Genomic DNA, 21395 nt, shown 5'->3' with positions numbered 1-21395 from the left:
GACTGTCCTTCAGATTCTTTGCTCTGGGGCAGTTCACTGCTTCTCACCCTCACCCCCAGACATGCACACCTGTACGTGCACTCCTGTACCTGCACACACATGCACACACACACATTTGCCAGTGTCTACCTTGAGGCCTTTGAACAAGACCCCCCCCTTCCTTCCCTGCCATTCTAAAACCATGATCATCTTCAAACCTCACATCCAAATTAACCTTCTTCAGAAACATTTTTTTAAGAACTAAATTGGATATAATAACTTGCTTTCTTTTCCTACTATATGTAAAGACCCTATTTTATTTTTAAAAAATAGGATGAACACTTCTATATCTTTAAACATTTTTATTACCCAAAAATATATATTTAGTATAGAAAAGATTAGAAAAATAGATAAAAAAGGGAAAACTAGGGACATTGTTAATGACCCATACAGATATTTTAATGCCTATAAATACATGACTCTGTGTAAAGTGTGTAAGTACTTAAACATTATATTATAATCTTAGAATTTTTCTCACTGAGCAGTATACTGTGAATATCTTTTCATGTCTGTAAACATGCAGATTATAATTTTCATGGCCGTATAGTCTTCCTTTGTATTACTGTACACCAGTATAGTTAACCAGCATCTTAGTGTCCAACTCTGCTCACTTTTAAAGTCAGTCTTATGTGCTGTATTCTTGCCTTTGCATGTATGTAATAAGCATCCTAGAGTTCTCTCTCGGAATCAACCCTAGCTAGATTTTACGTCTTATAGGTGGGGGAATCCTGTTCTAGCCTTTCACAATACTAGTGTCATGAAAGTTGGTTGGCTGAAAGAAAAGTTCCTCTCCAAACTAAACTACAGGGTGGAATTTGTGCTACTGACATCATTTATGATGTGTCCCTGAGGATCTGCCCCTCCGCTAGGCTTTATAGGATTGCCAACTGTATCTTCGAGGTTTGTCACAAGTTCATGGGAGTTCAAGTATCACTCACTCAGGTTCCCAAAGCTCTTGGCTTCCTGGCATGAGGAGGAGAGAACTCTGAGGCTGTAAACCTACAAAAGGCTCAACGTTAAATGATTGGCTTCAGGCCCAAGCTGGTGGTCCATGGGCCTCGCATGGGGCCTCCTCGCCCTCTTGTCTTTCCGACCACCCAGCCTTACCCATACCTTAGGCCTGGGTGCTGGCAAAAATGCAGGCTTCCTCAAAAACACAAAAACAAAACCTTTGTAACTTTTCATCAGTCATTTATTCCTCAGGGTTTATGAGCTTTATATCCTATTTTTCTCCATGACATCTGTTGTTTCTTATCATGAAAGGAATACATACATGTTCATTGCAGCAATTTTAGAAACTATAGATAAGCAAAAAGAAAAGTCACCCACAGTCTTACCGCTCAGCTGTAACAACATCCAGCTGAAGCTTTCATTTTTAAATGGATATTAAAAATTACAAAACCAGGGTCATATTATGCATATAATTTTATAATCTGAACTTTCCCTTAAAATGTATTCTAATATCCTTTCTTGCCACTGAAAGGTCTTCTACAACCTTATTAATATCTTTATAAGTACCAAAATGATCATGATAATCCTGTTTTGAATATTTAGGTTGCTATTCTCTATTCTTGAGAGCAGATTTTTAACAGACAAAAGAGGGAGAGAGATGAAGCACTCAAGGAATTTTATAGGAAGCTATGGCAGGAATGACTAGATGGCCCTAGACCTGGGTGATTAAGGTAGATAAGATATTTCAACCTTACCATTTGACTTAAGAACAGCCAATGTGCAATAAAGCTTCTATTTTAAAACAGCCCCACCTGGGACTTCCGATAACAAACTTGCCAGATGCCTGTGATGTCAGGAAGTGAAGCAGGTACCGGAGTAGGTGGGGCCAGTGACAGATGTGCTGTGGCCAAGGGAGGAGGGAAGTTGAAGGAAGAGCCGAGAGTTGGCCTAGAGAAGCTATCTCACAAGAGAGGGAAAGAGCCTTGACCCCAGGAGGAGAGCTGTGTGCTTTAAAACAACCGTTGGGGATATTCAGAGGGCCAGACCTCAGAGAGTAGCTCTGTGGTGGTCAGGGAGGCAGAGGGAAACTCTCCCTCCTGGGCTCTGTTCTCAGGAGGTGGAGGGGGTGTTCCTCACCTTGTAAACCTCCTCCCTCTCTCCCTTACCCCTCTCTTGTGGCTCAGCTGGCCAACCATGCTTGTGATTTTTGTCTGGTGAAAAGTCCTGAGGCAAGACACAAAAGGCAACTGGGCTATCTTGGAGAGAGGAGGAGAAAAAAACAGTTTAATATTTTCTTTAGAAAAGGAAAAATGGGGGCGCCTGTGTGGCTCAGTCGTTAAGCATCTGCCTTTGGCTCAGGTCATGGTCCCAGGGTCCTGGGATCGAGCCCCGCATCAGGCTCCCTGCTCCGCGGGAAGCCTGCTTCTCCCTCTCCCCCTCCCCCTGCTTGTGTTCCCTCTCTCGCTGTCAAATAAATAAACAAAATATTTAAAAAGAAAAATGTATTTCTCTATTGAATAAATAATATGTACATCCAGTGGGTAACACTCAAAAGATGCATAAAATAGTTTTATTCCCACCTTGGTCCCCCCAGATACCCAATTCTTTTTTTTTTTTTAAAGATTTTATTTATTTATTTGAGAGAGAGAGAGCACGAGAGAGAAGAGGGTCAGAGGGAGAAGCAGACTCCCCGCTGAGCAGGGAGCCCGACATGGGACTCCATCCCGGGACTCCAGGATCATGACCTGAGCCGAAGGCAGTCGCTTAACCAACTGAGCCACCCAGGCGCCCCCAGATACCCAATTCTTTTCCCATAACCAGTGTTATCAGTTTCTCATGTAACTTTCCAGGAATATTTGATGCATATATTACCAAATGGTCTATATTATTTCTCCCAGCTTTTTTTTTTTTTTACTATACATTGTTCTATAATGTGCTTTCCCCTCACCCAAGATATATTGAAGATTGTTTTATTGATATTAATACATAAACAGCCTCATTTTTTTAATAGCAATTAAGTATTCCAGTGTATGGACATACAGTTTTAACTTAACCAGTCTCCTATTGGTGAACATTTTCATTGCTTCCAGTCTTTGTCTCTTTTTAAAAATGCAATGAATAAACTTATATATTGATTATTTCCCAATATATGAGTTTATCTGTAGGACATATTCCTAGAAGTGGAATTACTGAATATATAATTCTGACCATTCTTGCCAAAATTGTCTCTTATACCTTCTCTAGCAACATATGAATGTTGTCTTTCCCCACACCCTTAACCAAACACTGTATTTTATCAGACTTTGCATCTGTGCCCACCCGATAAGTGAAAGTGTCTTGATGTACTGTCATTGTACTTTTTGGCTTTTAGTATGAAAAATTTCAAACATACAAAAAAATACGGATAAAAGTATAATGAATCATCACCTCGACTTAACAACTGTTCACTTTTTGCCATATTTGCTTGTCCATTTAGGGGGTTGAAGTGTTTTTAAAGTAAACTGAAGATTGTCACAACATTTTACCCCTAATACTTTAATATGTACCTCTGAAAAACAAGAACATCTCCCACCTAACCATAATACCACTATTACACCTAGCTTTACCCCTAGCTTAAAGCTATGTGCTGGCAAAAATGCAGACTGAATAAAATTAACATCAACTCTAATATAACCTAATACCCACTTAATATTCAAATTTTCCCAGTTGTCTCAAAAATGTCTTTTATGATTAATGTGCTCAGACTAAGGACCATTTATTAAAATTTTTATATATGTTTATACTTTTAATTTGTACTTCTATGAATAGCTGGGACAATTTTCTACACATTTAAGAGATTTTACAGTTTTTTGTTAACTTTTTGTTCATATACATGTGTCCATTTTGCTATTGGATTGTGGGTCCTTTTCCTCATTAATTTGTATATGTTCCTTATATCCTAAGTGAATTGGCTCTTTGTGATGTGAGTTACAAATATCTTTAGTCATTTGTTTGACTTTGCTTACAGTATTCTAACCCACACAAGTTTTTTTTTTTAATTAAGAGGAGCAGAAATTTTGCCTGAAGTTTTTTTTAATGTAGTTGAACTCTTCAATATTTTGAATTCAAATGCCTTTTGAATTTTGTGTCCTATATACCAGCATTATTAAAAAAATACATTCAACCATGATTTGTTTTGGTATTTTTATGGTTTCATTTTTACATTTCAGTTTTTATCCAAATGAAATTATCCTGGAGCATGAGGTATATATTTAAGTTAATTTTTCCTGGATGGCATCTAGTTTTGTCCATACCTTTTATCCAATAATCCTTCTTTCCCCTTTATATCTGAAGTACCATGTCTATCAGATATCAAATGCCAATCTGTGCTTGGAACTATTTCTGTTCCATTGATGTGTCTATTCATATTCTAGTAGCACACAGTTTTATCGTTGTACCTTTATGCTGTGCTTTACTTATCTGATAGAAAAAGCACTTGGGAAGGTCTGTTACTCTTCTTTAGGAATTTTCCTAGCTGATTTTGTTTTCCCAATGAATTTCTCATAGCTCCTCTAGTTTTCCCCAAATTATATAATTTAAATATAGCTAAAATAATATTCAATATATAGATTAATTTAGGGTAAACTGACAACTTTGTGCTATTGAGTTTTCCTATTCAAGAATCAGATGTGCCTTTCTACACACGTGTTCAAATCTTTTGTATGCCTCAGGAGCCTTTTCAGGTTTTCTTTATGTAGGTTTTACACACTTCTTTTTAGGCTGAAACACTGTTTTGGGTTTTTTTTTAAGATTTTATTTATTTATTTGACAGAGAGAGAGAGACAGTGAGAGAGGGAACACAAGCAGGGGGAGTGGGAGAGGGAGAAGCAGGCTTCCCGCCGAGCAGGGAGCCCGATGCGGGGCTCGATCCCAGGACCCTGGGACCATGACCTGAACCGAAGGTAGACGCTTAACGACTGAGCCACCCAGGCGCCCCTGAAACACTGTTTTTTTAAATTATCATTGAGGGCCTTATAAACGAGTATTTCAGAAAAAGATCCTGCCATCCCTTCAGTGGTATCTTTTGCCTCTAGGATTAAATCTAAACTTAGCCTTTCATTCCGGGCTTTCCATATTCAGCTAAAAACCTATTTTCCACATGTTTCCGGCTTACCTGTAGCTACCCAGCGGCCCCCGAAAAAGTTCCATCCTTCCATGCCTCTCTGTCTGGGAACGTCCGGCCTCCCTGGCTCCCCTCCTCCTCTGCTTGTCCAAAGTGGTTTTCTTCGTGAGACCCCCCCCCCCCACTGCCTACTGCTTGACTATTCCAATTAGAAATGACCTCTTTCCTCTTCGGCCCATGACCATTTATCTGGTAATTAATCCAGTATCACCTTGTGACAGCTTTTGTATTATTAAAATGAACTGCCTTTTATCTCTTGTGTGGTTGCAAAATTAACTGCTCGTGAGTTTTTGTCTTGTTTCCTCGACGAGATCATGAGCCCCTTGGGGAAAGGGAGCCTGCCTTGTGCCCTGCACAGCATCCAGGACAGGACCCTACATGTTGTAATCGCAGTAGTAGTGATGTTAACAGTGATGAGGACGTTTACGGCTAGCTTTCTGCGTGCCAGGCACTGTTCTAAACACTTCGCATGTATAAACTCACTTACTAGTGGATAAGTATTTGAGTTTTGGTATTGTGGGTTTATTTGACCTCAAACCAAACCTTTGAAAAAGAGTGTAAAAGAAAGATCACCCAGTCACAATATCCAGACAGTTCTAGCTGGCTGTTCAGAGAAGAGGGTGAGTTTTTTAGGAGAAGCCCTGACATTTAGGGGAGGACTGAGGATGGCCACAGCCTGGGAAGGAAAGAAAGAGGGAGAAGAACAGGCAGGAATGGAGATGCCCTAAGCTTGAGGGCAGCAGAAGCACCAGGGTTTTCTGAGGCTCTGGCTTTGAGTCAAGCCATGCTGGTGATTTGCTCCCTTTTCCTGCACTGGCAGGGTTAGGAGTCTCGAAATAAGGTCTGACCCCTAGCCGGACCTTGCTGAGCCTCCGTTCCACAGAGGGTCACTGCAAGCTGGCCCAGGTTCCCTGGGGATAGCAAGCCCCATGCATGGCCACTGCCCCGACCTGTCCCCACCAGCCGGATTCCCACCCCAGCTGGCCCTGGACCACCCGCCTCTCCTGCACTTGGAGGGCTCCCGATGAGCGCCTGGGCCATGCTAGGAGTGAATGTGCTGAGCATGCCGATGTGGGACAGCCAGAGCAAACAGCTAATGGAAATTAATTCCCACCCCTGGGCCTTTTCTCTCCTCAGGCTTATCATTAGCTTCTCAGAATCTTTCCTGTGTCTCTACACTGCAGAATGTTTCAGGGTCCTGGTGATTCTGGGCAATTTCACCCTAGCCTCCAAGTAAAAGGCAGCCAGGAAGCTGCCTCCCTGAGCTCTAAACTGTGGCTCCAACATTTTGGGGTCTAGGAGGCTTCATTTGTATGTTGAAAACTGGGGAGGTCTAAGGGTCAGTTAGGACACATCAGTACAAATCTGTGTGCCAGCCCAGCAGCCAAGAATTAAATCCCACATCCCCGGCTAAAAGCACTTCCTTACCGTTTGTCAAGCACAAATAAAAGGGTTTCAGCACCTGTGTAATGACATTTTTGGATTCTTAAAAACAGGAAAAGGCGAAAGGAAGAAAGCACTTTAGGTTTTTGATACACTGATCTCTAGAGGGGCTAAAACTTTCAGTCCCTTGGTCAAAGCTCCACAATCAGTTGGAAGAGCTAGCGCCTTCTTTAAACAGATCTAGTTTCGAGGGTGCCTGGGTGGCTCAGTTGGTTAAGCGACTGCCTTTGGCTCAGGTCATGATCCTGGAGTCCTGGGATCAAGTCCCGCATTGGGCTCCCTGCTGAGCAGGGAGTCCGCTTCTCCCTCTGACCCTCCCCCCTCTCATGCTCTCTCTATCTCATTCTCTCTCTCTCTCAAATAAATAAATAAATAAAGTATTAAAATCTAGTTTCTAGGGAAGGCACCATGGAGTTGTGACTGACTCTGCTAAATCCACACATGCCCCAGAATAAATGCCAGTGCATCACTGAATCTTCAGTTACATTTTACTGAACAGTCCTTGAAATCAGGAAAGTGGTTTAATTTGCTGCCAACAAAAGAGTAAGGAGAGTTTTCCCCCTGAAACTCTGCCCAGAGGTCCCGGTTGAGTGGGTTGACATTTTAATTTTATATGTGAGACTTAGAGAGTCAGTAGTGGTATTTTTCCTCTTTGCGGAAGTCTTATTTAGACGGCTGCCATTGAAGTCTTTATATGGGACACCAGGGCTCGTCTTCTTTATAATAGAGCGTGTCTGCCTCAAGGAGAGGGCTGTCTTTCTTGTCCTTGAGTTTCACCTCCTCCCAGAGCCTGGCACCTCGCCATTATACAGTAAACATTGGCTGAATGAAGAAGTGAATAAAATGTCTGAGTTCCTAACACCAAAATAGCAGTGCAATAGGAAGGCATTGGACGCTGTGTACCTCAGGAACCGTGAAAAATTATACCCTTGAGCCCACGCTGCTGGGCTCCTCTTTTTGTTGTTGTTCAATCAGATATTTAATAATTTAACAAGCCAACCCTGCCACGGTTTGGGCTCGGCCAAGCGGACGTTTAGTCTGCTCCCAGGGTGCTGGCATCCCTCCTGGCTGGGCTGCTCTGAGTCTGCCCTCTCTGTGCCCGACCCCCCACACACCCTCCCCAGGGATCCTCTGTGGCCAGAGGCCCAGCCCCACTGCCAGGTCAGCTCCTGCACCAGACTGCCTGCAGCCTCTTGCCACAAACTCTTCACTGAAGCCAACCGAACAAGAGTTCACCCTTCCTCTGCCGTTCTGGGGGTGAGAGATCCAGCATAACGCAATGGCTAGCCCCCAACCCAAGCCTCCCTTATCTCTAACCTCGTGTGGATCACACATTCCCCTTGCCTTGCTCATCATTCTTCTCTGCCTACCAGGAGCTCCTTGAGGGCAGGCAGTTGGTTTGACTTTTATGAATTATCAGACCTAGCCCAAGCCTGCCACCAACAGGAGCTGAATAAATGTGCAATCGACTACAATACAGCTCTGGAGCACTCACTGTATACCAGGCTCTGGGCCTTAGGGATATAGAAGTGAACCAGACAAGACTTCGCTGGGCTCGAGATCCCTACACTCTTGCAGGAGAGATGGGCTTTCAACTCTTATGAATGTGAAGCAAGATCTTAATAAGAAATGCATATGCAGGGACGAGGGCACACATGGGGAGGCCTAACCTAGCCAAGGGGTCAGGAAAAGCTTTTCAGACAAGCACTGACTCCCGCCAGACAAACAGGAGTTGGGTGGAGGGGGCTGGAGAGGGGAAGGGCAAGAGAGACCATCCTAGGCAGAGGGAATGTTGGTTGGATGGGTAGATGGGTGAACCTTGCATTAAAATCCGAGCTTGCCGCTACAGTGGGACAGCATTCTGTCAGGCACAGGAAACAGGTGGCTGCATGAGGGGTGCATAGCCATTGTGCATAGAATGTGGTGGTGGAAGTTATCTCTTCATTGCCCCAGTCATGGCACATGGACCCATGTTGCCCAAGGCTACACCCTGATCACAAATGTTCCTAGGCCGGGAGTGGGATAGACACATCTGCCTCCCCTGCCAAGGATCAGGGGACCCTGGAATTAAGAGAAAATCCTTCAGCCCATTGCACATTGACACTGCCAACCTTGGGCACCTCACCCAAGACTCTTCTCCCCACTCAGATGAGCGGGAAGTTGTTCAGAAGAAGACCTTCACGAAATGGGTGAACTCGAATCTGGCTCGCGTGCCCTGCCGCATCACTGACCTCTACAAGGACCTGCGGGATGGGCGGATGCTCATCAAGCTGCTGGAGGTGCTCTCTGGAGAGATGCTGGTAAAAGCCCCTTTCCCCGAACCCTGTGGCTGGTGCTGTGCCCCCTCTTTAGAAAAGACATGACTGGGGATGTTTCCAGTTCTCACGGCCTTCAAGGTTTCTCCCTCTTCTTTTGGGAGGTTTCATTACTTACTGATGTGAGATGTCCGTGTGGCTTACTGAGTTCTCTGACCTCTTGTCAGAATGTATTGCCTCTTGGCCATTCCCACCTCTTCATGCTTCTCCCAGAAGCCATGCAGAGCTCTTGATTCCTCCACTGGGGGGCAAGGCATCTGTGGCCGGCCTGCAGTGGACCCACCCTCAGCCTCCTCACGCAGGCTAAGATGGATTCTGTTACCCAGCTGGAGAAATTGACACGCTTCTTGGAACCAAGAGGAGAGCATGGAGGATATTTTCCTGTGTGTCCTATCACTCTTACAAGTGGAAATGTAGTATAGGCCCTCTCCATTGTGACCCACCTGGCAGTAACGTTGTCTCTGAGGGGGAACCAGATTAAGGTTCAAGTTTTGCTCAGTCACTTCCATCATAACCTTGGGTCTATCAGTCAGGACCTTCTTTTCCTTGTTTCCCCTAAGTAATAAATGATACCTGTACCTGATGAGGTACTAAGATCCTCGGGGTTTGAGTGAAAACATACCATGTTCTTCCGTTGACTTTTTCAACTCCAGGCTGCTGCCTCTTACAGAAAGAGTTACCATTGGGAACCCTTCACATGATGTGGTTACTTCTCGGTGGTGGGCCCCTTAAGTTTTGGCTGGGGCCATTCAGAGGTGGGGAGGGAGGAGCTTGGATGGTGGGATGGCCCGCGTTGTCAATCCCCAAACAAAAAGCCACTCTTATCACAGGCAGTTAATAGTGCTTAGAACTGTGCCTGGCATAGAATAAGTGCTCAACTGTTTGTTGTGTCAGTGCTTTTGAATGGCATTTATTACCCCCTCAGAAGTCTTTGTTCCAACCCAGGAATAATACCAATGCAGCCCAATTACAGAGCTCTGGGTGCCCAAGAAAGGGGGAGCGTCTGAACTTTGCAGAAAGGATGGGATTGAAAAGTGTCAAGGAGTGAACCTGAGAGTTGGAGATTGGCTGGGAGGGTGAGGGTGGATGCTGATGACAGGAGTTGATCCAGGCTGCAGTCACCTCTGGGGTGACTGTGAGGTCCCTCCATGCCCATGGGGTCAATGCCGTCCCTCAGCCAAAGCCCACAAAGGGGAAGATGCGCATCCACTGCCTGGAGAATGTGGACAAGGCCCTACAGTTCCTCAAGGAGCAGCGTGTGCACCTGGAAAACATGGGCTCCCATGACATCGTGGATGGCAACCACCGCCTGGTCCTGGGCCTCATCTGGACCATCATCCTTCGCTTCCAGGTGGGTTCCTGAGGGAGCAGAGGGAGCCTCCCTGGGTCAGGAAGGCGAATGACGTGTATTTGTGCACATTCTGGGAGGCTAGAAACCTGTCCTATGGGGCAGTATTTATAGGAAGAAGTGACCATCCTCTGCACTGACTAATTGCTGAAGCTCAGGGTGAGCTGTTCAGTTAGCAGTGTAGTCTTTTGAGGGAGAAGATAGAAATTAGTAGCTGGGGTGAGGTCTGGCTGGGAGATCTGCTTTTGTCGCTTTCCCCCAACCTATGTAACTTTTTGGTTTTTTTTTTTAAATCGTTTGATTCAGAAGTTGCAAAAACAATACAGAAGATCTATATTAAGTTTTTCAATCAGGAACTTTTTTCTTCCCACCCTGAAATTCAACGGTCGTTATTTGTAAAGAGAATTTAGAAAGTGCAAGGGAAGGAAAGCAGGGCCTTCCACCTGCTGGCTTGGGGACAGGAAAAATCTAGTCCTGGGACGCCTGGGTGGCTCAGTCGGTTGGGCGGCTGCCTTCGGCTCGGGCCATGATCCCAGGGTCCTGAGATCGAGCCCCGCATCGGGCTCTTCGCGACATGGAGAGCCTGCTTCCCCCTCTGCCTGCCTCTTCCCCTGCTTGTGCTCTCTTTCTCTGTCTCTCTCTCCCTTTCTCTCTGACAAATAAGTAAATAAAATCTTAAAAAAAAAAAAAAAAAGAAGAAGAAGAATCAAGTCCTGAGGGCAGGGAGAGCAAGGAGAAAGAAGATAGCAAACAACTCACAGATGGAAGCTCTCATCCGAGGGGTGCTGGGGATCCAATTTCACTCTGCGGGTGTGTACAATGAAACAGTAGTGACCACAGAATTGGGAAGAATGGAAAGAGGCGCTACTAATCAAAACAGAATACCTTTCAATATTTATGTTGTCCCTTTCAGGGCATTGTTCCTTAGAGGAGGATTTGGGGCATCTTGTTTATTCTCACTGTCCCATTAGTTACCAAGTTAGGGCTGTCTCCTCTGACATGAGGAGGCCATCCCTGGCCCGTTACAGCTGACTAAGGCGGGGAAACAGGCCACGGGGACCCAGGGCCTTGCACTGTGGTGGTGGTGCAGGGCCGGCGAGGCAGATGGATGGCTAAGAAGGAAGAGAGAGGGAGGGAGCTTCCCAGGGAGAGCAGGAAGGCACGGAGCCAGATGCAGATCTCGTTTCTCCCGCTCTCGTTCCCACACCCCTAGATTCAGGACATTGTCGTGCAAACTCAAGAAGGTCGTGAGACGCGCTCTGCCAAGGATGCGCTACTGTTGTGGTGTCAAATGAAGACAGCAGGGTATGTCCTGGGAACCCGTTCGCTGCTCTGGTCCCTGCTCCCCTCCTGCTTCCCCCACGTACTGCCACAGCCAAGGGACACACATGCCATCGCCCAGAACTATAGCAGCTTCGGCGTAACCGATGCAAAATGTATCCGGACCTGATTCTTGGAGGCCTGGAATTCGGGATTCCTTTCCAGAGTTGCCTGGGTCAGACCGTGGTGTCTGTTGGGTGTGCGAGTCTCTTGGGCCCACCTTATGGAGGAACCTCTTCGTCTGTTGCTGAAGGGGCTCAAGAAGGGACGACAGATCCATTTCTCTCCTGTGTATTGGTCCTTCAGTTCATACACTTTTGAGGACCCCAGAATAATCTGTTTCTTAGGTCTTAATGTTTCTCTTGGCTGCAGTTACCCCCAGGTCAATGTCACCAACTTTACCTCCAGCTGGAAGGACGGCCTGGCCTTTAATGCCCTGATACACAGGCACCGGTAAGCGGGGTGGGCAGGGCTGAGGGCAGAGCCCCTGGGCTGTTTGGGTACATTGCGCACAACGTGGAGGTCCCCATTCAAGCCTTCTCTCACCCGCAGCTTCCTGCCTCCCTGAAATTCCGGGCATGCCCTCTGCCCCTTCCCCACATTCTGGTGCTCACAGCTGCCCCTCCCCTGCTTTCTCTCTCCTCCTTTCACTTCTGCCCAGCTGTCTGTCCACTGTCTTTGCTTCGTGCCGGGGCTGCCCTGTAGTTGGGCAATGCTGTGGCCACCGCCTTTTAGCAGTCTGGCCTTGTCCCCAGGCCTGACCTGATCGACTTTGATAAGCTGAAGGACTCGAACGCGCGGCACAACCTAGAGCATGCATTCAAGGTAGCTGAGCGTCAGTTGGGCATCATCCCGCTCCTCGACCCCGAAGGTGAGCTGCACCTGCTCCAGCCCTTTGCTGCTGTGAGGGAGGTAACGTTCCTGCCAGAGGGAGCCCCAGACTGTCAGGACACTGAGAGGAGTCTAGGCCCAGTGCCGGGCCAGTCGCAGACACAGCGACGGGCCAGCGGCCAGGCCAGCGCTCTGCTCCGGGCCTGCTCTTCAGATCCAAGGCGGTTCCTGACCCTCACCTGGCCCGACCGGGGGCCCACTTGTAGTCTCTGGATTCTTCTTTTTCACTCCTTTCACTCCCTCTGTGGTCCAAATATGGATTTCATCCTCTTGCGAAAATCGCAAACACTCTTTCATTCTCACCCCTCTGGTTGTCTCTCGGTGCCTGGAGTTGAATTTCATGCTGGAGGAACAGGGAGATAAACCCTCTGAGCCTGACCGTTCCAGCTTCCAGTTGGGTCCTGAGCATGCACTCCTTCCCCTTGCAGATGTCTTCACGGAAAACCCTGATGAGAAATCCATCATTACCTATGTGGTGGCATTTTACCACTACTTCTCCAAGATGAAGGTGCTCGCGGTGGAAGGCAAGCGCGTGGGCAAGGTACTTCCACGGAGTGTCACCTCGTTTCCCTGTTCGCCACACTGCGATGCTCCTTTTCCATCCCGAGAGCTCTGAGTCTGGGCCCCAGCTGTGTGTTGGGGGGGGGGGGGAGACAGATCACCCCCCACCAACTTCCTCTGAAACCAAGCACTGCCGCCGCCATAATGGCTCCCAAGCTAAATTCCAAAACAAGTTGATGGTCTGTCCTGACCAATGGCCTCACCCCTATTCCCCATCTCATGAACATTTCCACGGGATATGATGGGCTTTTATGTATTGGTCTGTTGTAGTTCTGAGCCTCTTCACTCCGTGGTGTATCAGGAACCCATCCCACTGTACAGACCCTCCTGCCGGATGCCTTTCCCCTGCTGGCCCACAGCTCCCCAAGGATAGAGACCATTTCTCATTCATCCTTGTGTGCCTGGTGGTTAGCAAAGGCAGTGCCTAGAAGCCCTGGATTCCTAATAATGCATTTTAAAATAAACAAGACCTTGGCCCTTCTAGTGGCTGATGTCCTGGCACAGCAAGTTTACCAGTGTTTTATAGGCTTAGGGGGAGGGTGGAGCTGCCCCTGAACCCTAGCAGAGCTAGCTCCCTGCTAATGTTGCCAGTCCACTTCCAGTCCACTCCTCCTGCCTTAGCACTGCTTTTGGGCTCAGGGAACAAACCCACCATGGAACACTCCAGGACTGGAGAGGGGGACCGCCTTCACTGTGGTCCCCACCGGGGGCCTCATTGGTGTCATTGCTCTTCTGATAAGGATAAGTAATAAAGTGATTCCCTAGGTCATTGACCATGCCATTGAGACCGAGAAGATGATTGAAAAGTACAGTGGGCTGGCCTCAGAGCTGCTCACCTGGATCGAGCAGACTGTCACCGTCCTGAACAGCCGCAGGTTTGCCAACTCCCTGGCGGGCGTCCAGCAGCAGCTACAGGCCTTCAGCACCTACCGCACCGTGGAGAAGCCCCCTAAGTAAGGGCCTGGGCTCTGGGAGGCTGGGCGTCCGTGACTAGGATACTGACTGCCAAAGGTAGAGCCAGGCACTGGGCCTTGAGAAGTACATCCAGGAGGTATAGCCTAGAGGCCAGAGAGCCTCACATCTGTCATCTCCTTCACCCCCACCTTGCTTTCCTGCTCCCAAGCCATCAGCCTGCAGGAAAGGGGCATTGATGAGTAACCAGAGAAAGTACTGGAAAGTTTCTCTCTCCTCTGTGCACTGAGCTGTGCGTTTGTCATCTGGTAATGACCTCTGTATTCTCAGTCCCAGAGCTCTCTGTGTGGGGTCTTGTGGATCATCAGGTACATCCTGTTTCTCTCCCATCTGTCACTGCTCATCAGCAGAACATTTGGGGACCTCTCGGGACCTCTGCTTCACCCCAGTGTGTGCAGGGTCTGTGCACATGTGCGCACACATCTGCACGGCCATACTCATGCGTGTGCGTGCGCATACAGACGCACCCGTACAAACATGCACGCTTGGACACGCAAAGAGAGGGGGCATTCCGGCTCACCTGCCCTTAGCTTGTCCAGCTCTTCTGAAACAGATCTCTGGCTCATTGGTGGTACCCTCGGCTTGTTCCTCCCCCTCATCTCCCACACTCTTCATTCATGACTCTCAAACAGGGAAAGGTGAGACACAGAGTCTAGAATGTACTATAAACAAGTATCACGTTTCTGGCCTGACACTAACCCACTTTTTTTTTTAATTTTTTATTGTTATGTTAATCACCATATATTACATCATTAGTTTTTGATGTAGTGTTCCATGATTCATTGTTTGTGCATAACACCCAGTGCTCCACGCAGAATGTGCCCTCTTTAATACCCATCACCAGGCTAACCCATCCCCCTACCCTCCTCCCCTCTAGAACCCTCAGTTTCTTTTTCAGAGTCCATCGTCTCATGGTTCGTCTCCCCCTCTGACTTACTCCCCTTCATTCTTCCCCTCCTGCTATCTTCTTCTTTTTCTTTTTTCTTAACATATGTTGCATTATTTGTTTCAGAAGTACAGATCTGTGATTCAACAGTCTTGCACAATTCACAGCGCTCACCATAGCACATACCCTCCCCAATGTCTATCACCCAGGCACCCCATCCCTCCCACCCCCCACCACTCTAGCAACACTCAGTTTGACACTAACCCACTTTTAAAGTCCTAAATTCAGTACAGATAACCTCCCCTGGGCTTCTCTCAGGCCGAGCACCACAAGGGTGCTATCGCTTGGCCGAGTAGATGGTGCTCTGGGCCCCAGCCCTCTTTAAACGACTGTGAGTGGTCAGCTCTGTCAGGCTGGCCTCAGGGTGGGGACCTGGTTGACAGCCCATCTTTGGCTGCTACATGGAGGATGAAGAAGTAGGTAGATACTGGTGTCCGTGCGGAAATGTAAAAGTATGCAGTTCCCTTGAGCTGAGCCCCGGGCTCTAGACAGTCGCCCTGCTGCCAGTCCGCGTCTACACCTGCTGTCTTCCTGGAGCGCACTCTTTCCTCTCCCCTCAGAGGCAGCGGGCCTTTCGGGCCTTTCGGGCCTTTAGGACTTGTCTGGAGGGCTGGCTCATTAGTACTCAGGTGAAAGTTGCTTTCAATACAATATGTTCTTACGTGAATAATGCTACTTCTAAGGCGCTAGTGGCTCACTCGCTAAAAAACGACTGAAGAGCTAGTCAGAGCCTTCATCATTCACAGAACAGGGAAGAGCTTTCTTTGTGTCAGTTGGTAAAACTCTTGGTATCTGCAGGAATGACTAGAATACTCCAGTTAGCCATTCCCCTGTGGAAGCAGATGATAAGCAAACACTGTGGTGGCTGTTGTGTTTTTTCTGGTTTGTATTTTAAAGACTCAACCCCTAGTAGATCACAGTTGGTGAGTATGATAGATGTTTTAACAGGTAGGTTGGCCTATATATCCTCTTTACTTTTGTTTTTAAGGAGAATATGTTTCACTATCCAAGCTCCAAGATGCCAGGGTTCCATGTTGACTTTAGCAAAAAATTTGGCAATGGGGACCTTGACACTAATCTCCCTACCTCTGTTCTCACAACAGGTTCCAGGAGAAGGGGAATCTGGAAGTCCTACTTTTTACCATCCAGTCCCGGATGAGAGCCAACAATCAGAAAGTGTATACCCCTCACGACGGGAAGCTAGTGTCTGACATCAACCGGGTACAGCAGTGTTTTCCATTATACGTAGCCAGCGGGTTGGCTGAGTTTCTGACAAGGGTGCAGGGAATGGTTACTGGACAGGGTTAAACCAAGCCACTTTCTGTGGTGGTATTAACTAACTACACATGCTGGCTATTTGGGGGTACCCTCTGAACCTAGTTCTGAGAGGTCTGACGCCAGCCACTGTCCATTAGCTCAGCCCCTTGCTCAGATGCCCGGAGTCCATTTTGAGAGCCAGTTTTATAGCTTAGTCTCTATACATTCTCTATACATTCTTGAGTTTTTCTGACTATGGAATGAATATTAACTGCTTATGACAGAAGGGAAATGCCTTCCGATATTTCAGAGATTTGGAGGCTTAGCACCACTTGGACATTCTAACAGAATGAAAGTAGCCGTTGAGTCAGTGAGAATGTACTGAACACCCACAGAGACAAGTAACATTTGGCCAAGAGTCTAAGGCAGGTTTAGGGGAGGAGGGAACTGGGGGCGGTGGTCAGGACCAGTGCTTCCCAAATCTTTGGTGGCCAAAAGATTTACTGAACTTTAGGCTCTGCCTAGATTTCTGAAATCACTCAGTGTTGGGTGAAAGAGATGGAACCCCCAAACCCACAGGCATTCCCCTGTGCCCCAAGAATTCCCCTCTGCCCCCCACACAGGCCTGGGAAAGCCTGGAGGAGGCTGAGTATCAGCGGGAGCTGGCCCTGAGAAATGAGCTCATTCGGCAAGAGAAGCTGGAGCAGGTAGCCCGGCGCTTTGACCGAAAGGCCGCCATGAGAGAGACGTGGCTCAATGAAAACCAGCGCCTCGTGGCTCAGGTAGTAGGAGATACGCTGGGCATGGCAGGAGGCAGAAGCCTTTCAGAGCCCCTGGCAGGCAACTGGGCTGCAGACCCCGCTGGTCTCTCGGTGGCAGCAGGATAAGCCTCTCCACAGGCCTTGCAGACCTGCTCCCCAGGACTGGGTAGATTCGGATTCACATTTGAGGAAGAACTCTCCGTGGATTCTGGCCTCTAGGGCCACGTCAGATTTCACTAGCTAAAAATTGACCCCGGGGCTGATGCTCCATAAGAGCATCTATTGCTTCCCACTTAGAGTTTGGACTCAAATGTCCAGGCGGGGCAAAGCCAGTGTTCTGCGAGGATTGGAGAGTGTGCATGCAGACTCGATGGCGTGGGGGTGAGCCTTCTGTTTACAGCTGTGGGGCTCCTGAGTGAGGAGCAGCACCTTCCTGCCCACAGTCGGGCAGGTCCCTCCCAGGCAGGGTGGCGGGCACCAGCAGGCCGCAGAAGGGCGCTGGGAGTGATTCACACACAGCTCACCCACACGTGTGGCACAAGGAATAACATTATGAGCTGCTTTTAAAGACAGCAGATCGGGCCTTGGGACTGGGCTTTCCCAGCGAGCGGTGGTTCTGAAGCGACCGCCGTTTCTCTGTGTTTAAGGGGACTAGCCGGGGCGGCCTGACTAAGTGGCCCGCTTTTCTCCCTGTGGGCCAGGATAACTTTGGGTATGACCTGGCAGCCGTGGAGGCCGCCAAAAAGAAGCACGAGGCCATTGAGACCGACACAGCCGCTTACGAGGAGCGGGTGAAGGCCCTGGAGGACCTGGCCCAGGAGCTGGAACAGGAGAATTACCATGACCAGAAGCGCATCACTGCCCGCAAGGACAACATCCTGCGCCTGTGGAGCTACCTGCAGGAGCTGCTGAGGTCCCGGCGCCAGAGGCTCGAGATGACGCTGGCTCTGCAGAAACTCTTCCAGGACATGCTGCACAGCATCGACTGGATGGACGAGATCAAGGTGAGCCCCTGGAGGCTGCCCATCCCCCACGTGCCCCCCCCCCCCGGCCCACCTCGGTGCAGGCGGTGCCGTTAGCTCCACTTCCTTAGATGCCTCCCAGCCAAGCACGACCCTGAGCCAGAATGGAGATACTGAGGCAGTATGGTGCCTGGCTGCTCCACCTGCTTGGTTCCCTCTGCTCCAGACAAGTCACCAGCCCGGGTCCTCTGTATTTCGGGTGATCAAGACATCTTAGGTTCACAGTAGCACAGGCGCCAACCTACAGGACCTAGACATGATAGGAATCAGGAGCCGGGAAAATCAGGCTCTGAGTAATCACAGTTTGAGTCTGGTTAGAATCCAGACCTCCCAGCCACAGGGGCAACCAAGAAATCTGAATCTCCTCTCCCTCTACTGCAGTGGGTCTCATCGAAGATGCCCAGCAGACCGACCACGGAGCTTTCTAAAAATGCACATGCCCAGGCCCCAAACCTTGAGACAGATGCAGGAGGTCGAGTGTGAGGCTTGAGCTTCTGAAAAACGTTCCATGCCTACTCTGCAAGGCACTCCCAGCAGGAAGTCCTGCTCTATAGCTCCCATGCTGAGCAGCGACCATTTTCCAGCTGCGTCTGACTCCCTGGCCCAGATACGATGGACACTCCCTTTGGAGGGGTCTCTTCTCCTAGCAGGTATGTCTTCAGCTCTCCTCGTTCCCTCTACCTGGTCTTTCCTCTTTGCCAGGCTCACCTCTTGTCTGCTGAGTTCGGGAAGCACTTGTTGGAGGTCGAGGACTTGCTACAGAAGCACAAGCTGATGGAGGCTGACATTGCCATCCAAGGGGACAAAGTGAAGGCCATCACCGCAGCCACGCTGCGGTTCACCGAGGAGAAAGGTGAGGCCACAGCTGTCTCTCCATCCTCTGGCTCAGCGTTCTAGCACCCCAGCTTGGATAAGTCTCCTAGCTTTAGAATTCCACTTCTTCCATCAACTGATGGTACAAGAAAGAAGCTTGAAGGATAGTAGAATTCTCCAGAGACCAGGCAGCTGCTTGGGTAATCTATACTCAGAAGGTGTCTATAAGCACCAATAACACATCATCTGCCTTTCATTCACTCTGCTAGGTCAAGATACAACAGAGACAATTTAGGTTTCTAGCTTTGGGACTTTTTTTAAAAAATAAAGTTTTATTTATTTAAGTAATCTCTACACCCAACATGGGGCTCAAACTCATGACCTGGAGATCAAGAGTCCCACACTCTTCCAATTGAGCCAGCCAGGCACCTCTCTAGCTTTGGGTCTTAAATAAAAGACCCTGTTGCCTCCTTGAAGAGTCATCTTGAAATTTGTGTCTGGGCCTTTTTATTTTATTTTAAGATTAATTTATTTATTTGAGAGAGAGGGAGAGAGGAGGAACAGAGGGAGAGGGAAAGAGTTTTAAGCAGACTTTGTGTAGAGCACATAGCCCGACATGGGGCTCAATCTCGCGACCCTGAGCTGAAACCAAGAGTCGGATGCTTAACCAGCTGTGCCACCGAGGCGCCCTGGTGTCTGGGCCTTTTAAAAAAATAATTTCTTGTTGTGCATTTCTTCTGAGAGCTGACCCAACTTATTCATGAAGTGTTAGTGGTAATGAATTATAAAGAACCTGACCTGCCCTCTGAGCAACTGCCCCCCCCAAATGCAATCCCAAAGCCCCCCTAGGATGGCAGGTTCTAGATCATGTGGTTCTAGCCTGGCAACTGACCTGAAGCTTGCCCACAAGCAAAGCCCTTACCTCTTTTGTCTTCCCTTCTTTCATTCCTCCCAGGATACCAGCCTTGTGACCCCCAGGTTATCCAGGACCGGGTCAGCCACCTGGAGCAGTGCTTTGAGGAGCTGAGCAACATGGCAGCTGGGCGGAAGGCGCAGCTGGAGCAGTCTAAGCGGCTCTGGAAGTTCTTCTGGGAGATGGATGAGGCCGAGAGCTGGATCAAGGAGAAGGAGCAGATCTACTCTTCCCTGGACTATGGCAAAGACCTGACGAGCGTGCTCATCTTACAGCGCAAGCACAAGGCCTTTGAAGATGAGCTCCGAGGGCTGGACACCCACCTGGAGCAGATCTTCCAGGAGGCAGAGGGCATGGTCGCACGTAAGCAGTTTGGGCACCCGCAGATTGAGGCCCGAATCAAGGAGGTGTCCGCCCAGTGGGACCAGCTGAAGGAGCTGGCTGCCTTTCGCAGGAAGAACCTCCAGGACGCTGAGAACTTCTTCCAGTTCCAGGGTGATGCTGACGACCTGAAGGCCTGGCTGCAAGACGCCCACCGGCTGCTCTCAGGCGAAGACGTGGGTCAGGATGAGGGGGCCACGCGGGCCCTGGGGAAGAAGCACAAGGACTTCCTGGCGGAGCTGGAGGAGAGCCGCGGGGTGATGGATCATCTGGAACAGCAGGCCCAGGGCTTCCCCCAAGAGTTTCGGGATTCCCCAGATGTGACCAACCGGCTGCAGGCCCTCCGGGAGCTCTACCAGCAGGTGGTGGCCCAGGCAGACCTGCGTCGGCAGAGGCTACAGGATGCCCTGGACCTGTACACGGTGTTCGGGGAGACAGACGCCTGTGAGCTGTGGATGGGGGAGAAGGAGAAGTGGCTAGCCCAGATGGAGATCCCAGACACACTGGAGGACCTGGAGGTGGCACAGCACAGGTCAGAGGCTGACTTTGTCTTCCTCCCCTCCCTCCGCTATGGCCTGCACTCCACCCCCGCCGAGGGGGGGAGACCACCTCTAGATCAGCAAGGTCCTCTTTGAGAGGTGATGGGATGCCCTTTATGGCTGAGGCCATACACCAGAGCCATGGGTTTCAATCAGGCTCTGTGGTTTTGGGTCCTTTACCCTGTGGGGCCTTCCTTAAAATAAGAAGGGGACCTTTCTAGTCCAGTTATTCAATTCCTTCTCAGCCACAGTGGTCTTTGTTCAAATGAATTGTAGACAGAACCCCTGACATAGAACACAGAGGAAAGCAGAACCGTTTAGTGAAGTAGGAGGTAAGAAGTCAGAACCCCACCAGCTCTAGCTTTCCATGGCAGCCCCTCAGCCACAGAACCCTGAAGGACCCCAGGGACCAGTTTGCAAAGCCCCGGGCTACAAGGCCCGCTCCTTTCCGGTACTCTGATTGCATCCATGCTCGGGCATGGGGGAGCGTGCCCCTCACTCCCGTGGCCCTCTTAAGTACAGACCTAGAGAGTTGAGGAGCATGAGAGGTCACCCCCTAGAGCATGCTGAGGTGGGCCCAGGCTGCCGGAGGGAAGGGTCCACTTTCAGAACTATACCCCAGACCCCGGCAGCGTCCTCTTCTCCTAGCCAGGGACAGAGCACCTGGCTGGGCAGGGGACCCTTCAGGGCAAGGTCAAGGCAGTGGAATTAGGGCCCAAGGGCAGCAGCTATGGCTGTGGAGGTATGGCGGGTGTTCCCTG

At 49.1% G+C, this 21395-nt stretch overlaps 1 protein-coding gene across 6 annotated transcripts in view; it reads left to right on the top strand.

Moving 5' to 3' along the window:
- SPTB (spectrin beta, erythrocytic) overlaps window positions 1–21395 on the top strand; it is a 119180-nt gene that overhangs the window by 61742 nt on the left and 36043 nt on the right. For all 6 annotated transcript variants that reach the window (XR_012379019.1, XM_073895353.1, XM_073895354.1 and 3 more), the window contains 12 exons: window positions 8744–8895; window positions 10088–10261; window positions 11472–11563; window positions 11951–12031; window positions 12334–12449; window positions 12898–13010; window positions 13796–13983; window positions 16052–16169; window positions 16829–16987; window positions 17668–17970; window positions 18691–18841; window positions 19757–20627. Coding sequence is in view for 5 of the 6 variants with exons in the window: in XM_073895353.1 (XP_073751454.1) it covers window positions 8744–8895; window positions 10088–10261; window positions 11472–11563; window positions 11951–12031; window positions 12334–12449; window positions 12898–13010; window positions 13796–13983; window positions 16052–16169; window positions 16829–16987; window positions 17668–17970; window positions 18691–18841; window positions 19757–20627 (2518 nt within the window). In the remaining variant the exon portion in view is untranslated. The remainder of the gene's footprint in view (window positions 1–8743; window positions 8896–10087; window positions 10262–11471; window positions 11564–11950; window positions 12032–12333; window positions 12450–12897; window positions 13011–13795; window positions 13984–16051; window positions 16170–16828; window positions 16988–17667; window positions 17971–18690; window positions 18842–19756; window positions 20628–21395) is intronic.

Source organism: Callorhinus ursinus, unplaced genomic scaffold (assembly GCF_003265705.2).
Source record: "Callorhinus ursinus isolate GAN/ISIS: 27379988/994484 unplaced genomic scaffold, GSC_fseal_2.0 scaffold8, whole genome shotgun sequence".
NCBI classification, from domain to species: domain Eukaryota; kingdom Metazoa; phylum Chordata; class Mammalia; order Carnivora; family Otariidae; genus Callorhinus; species Callorhinus ursinus.
The sequence above is the reverse complement of the archived record's forward strand: the minus strand, read 5'-3'. Positions and strand labels throughout refer to the sequence as shown.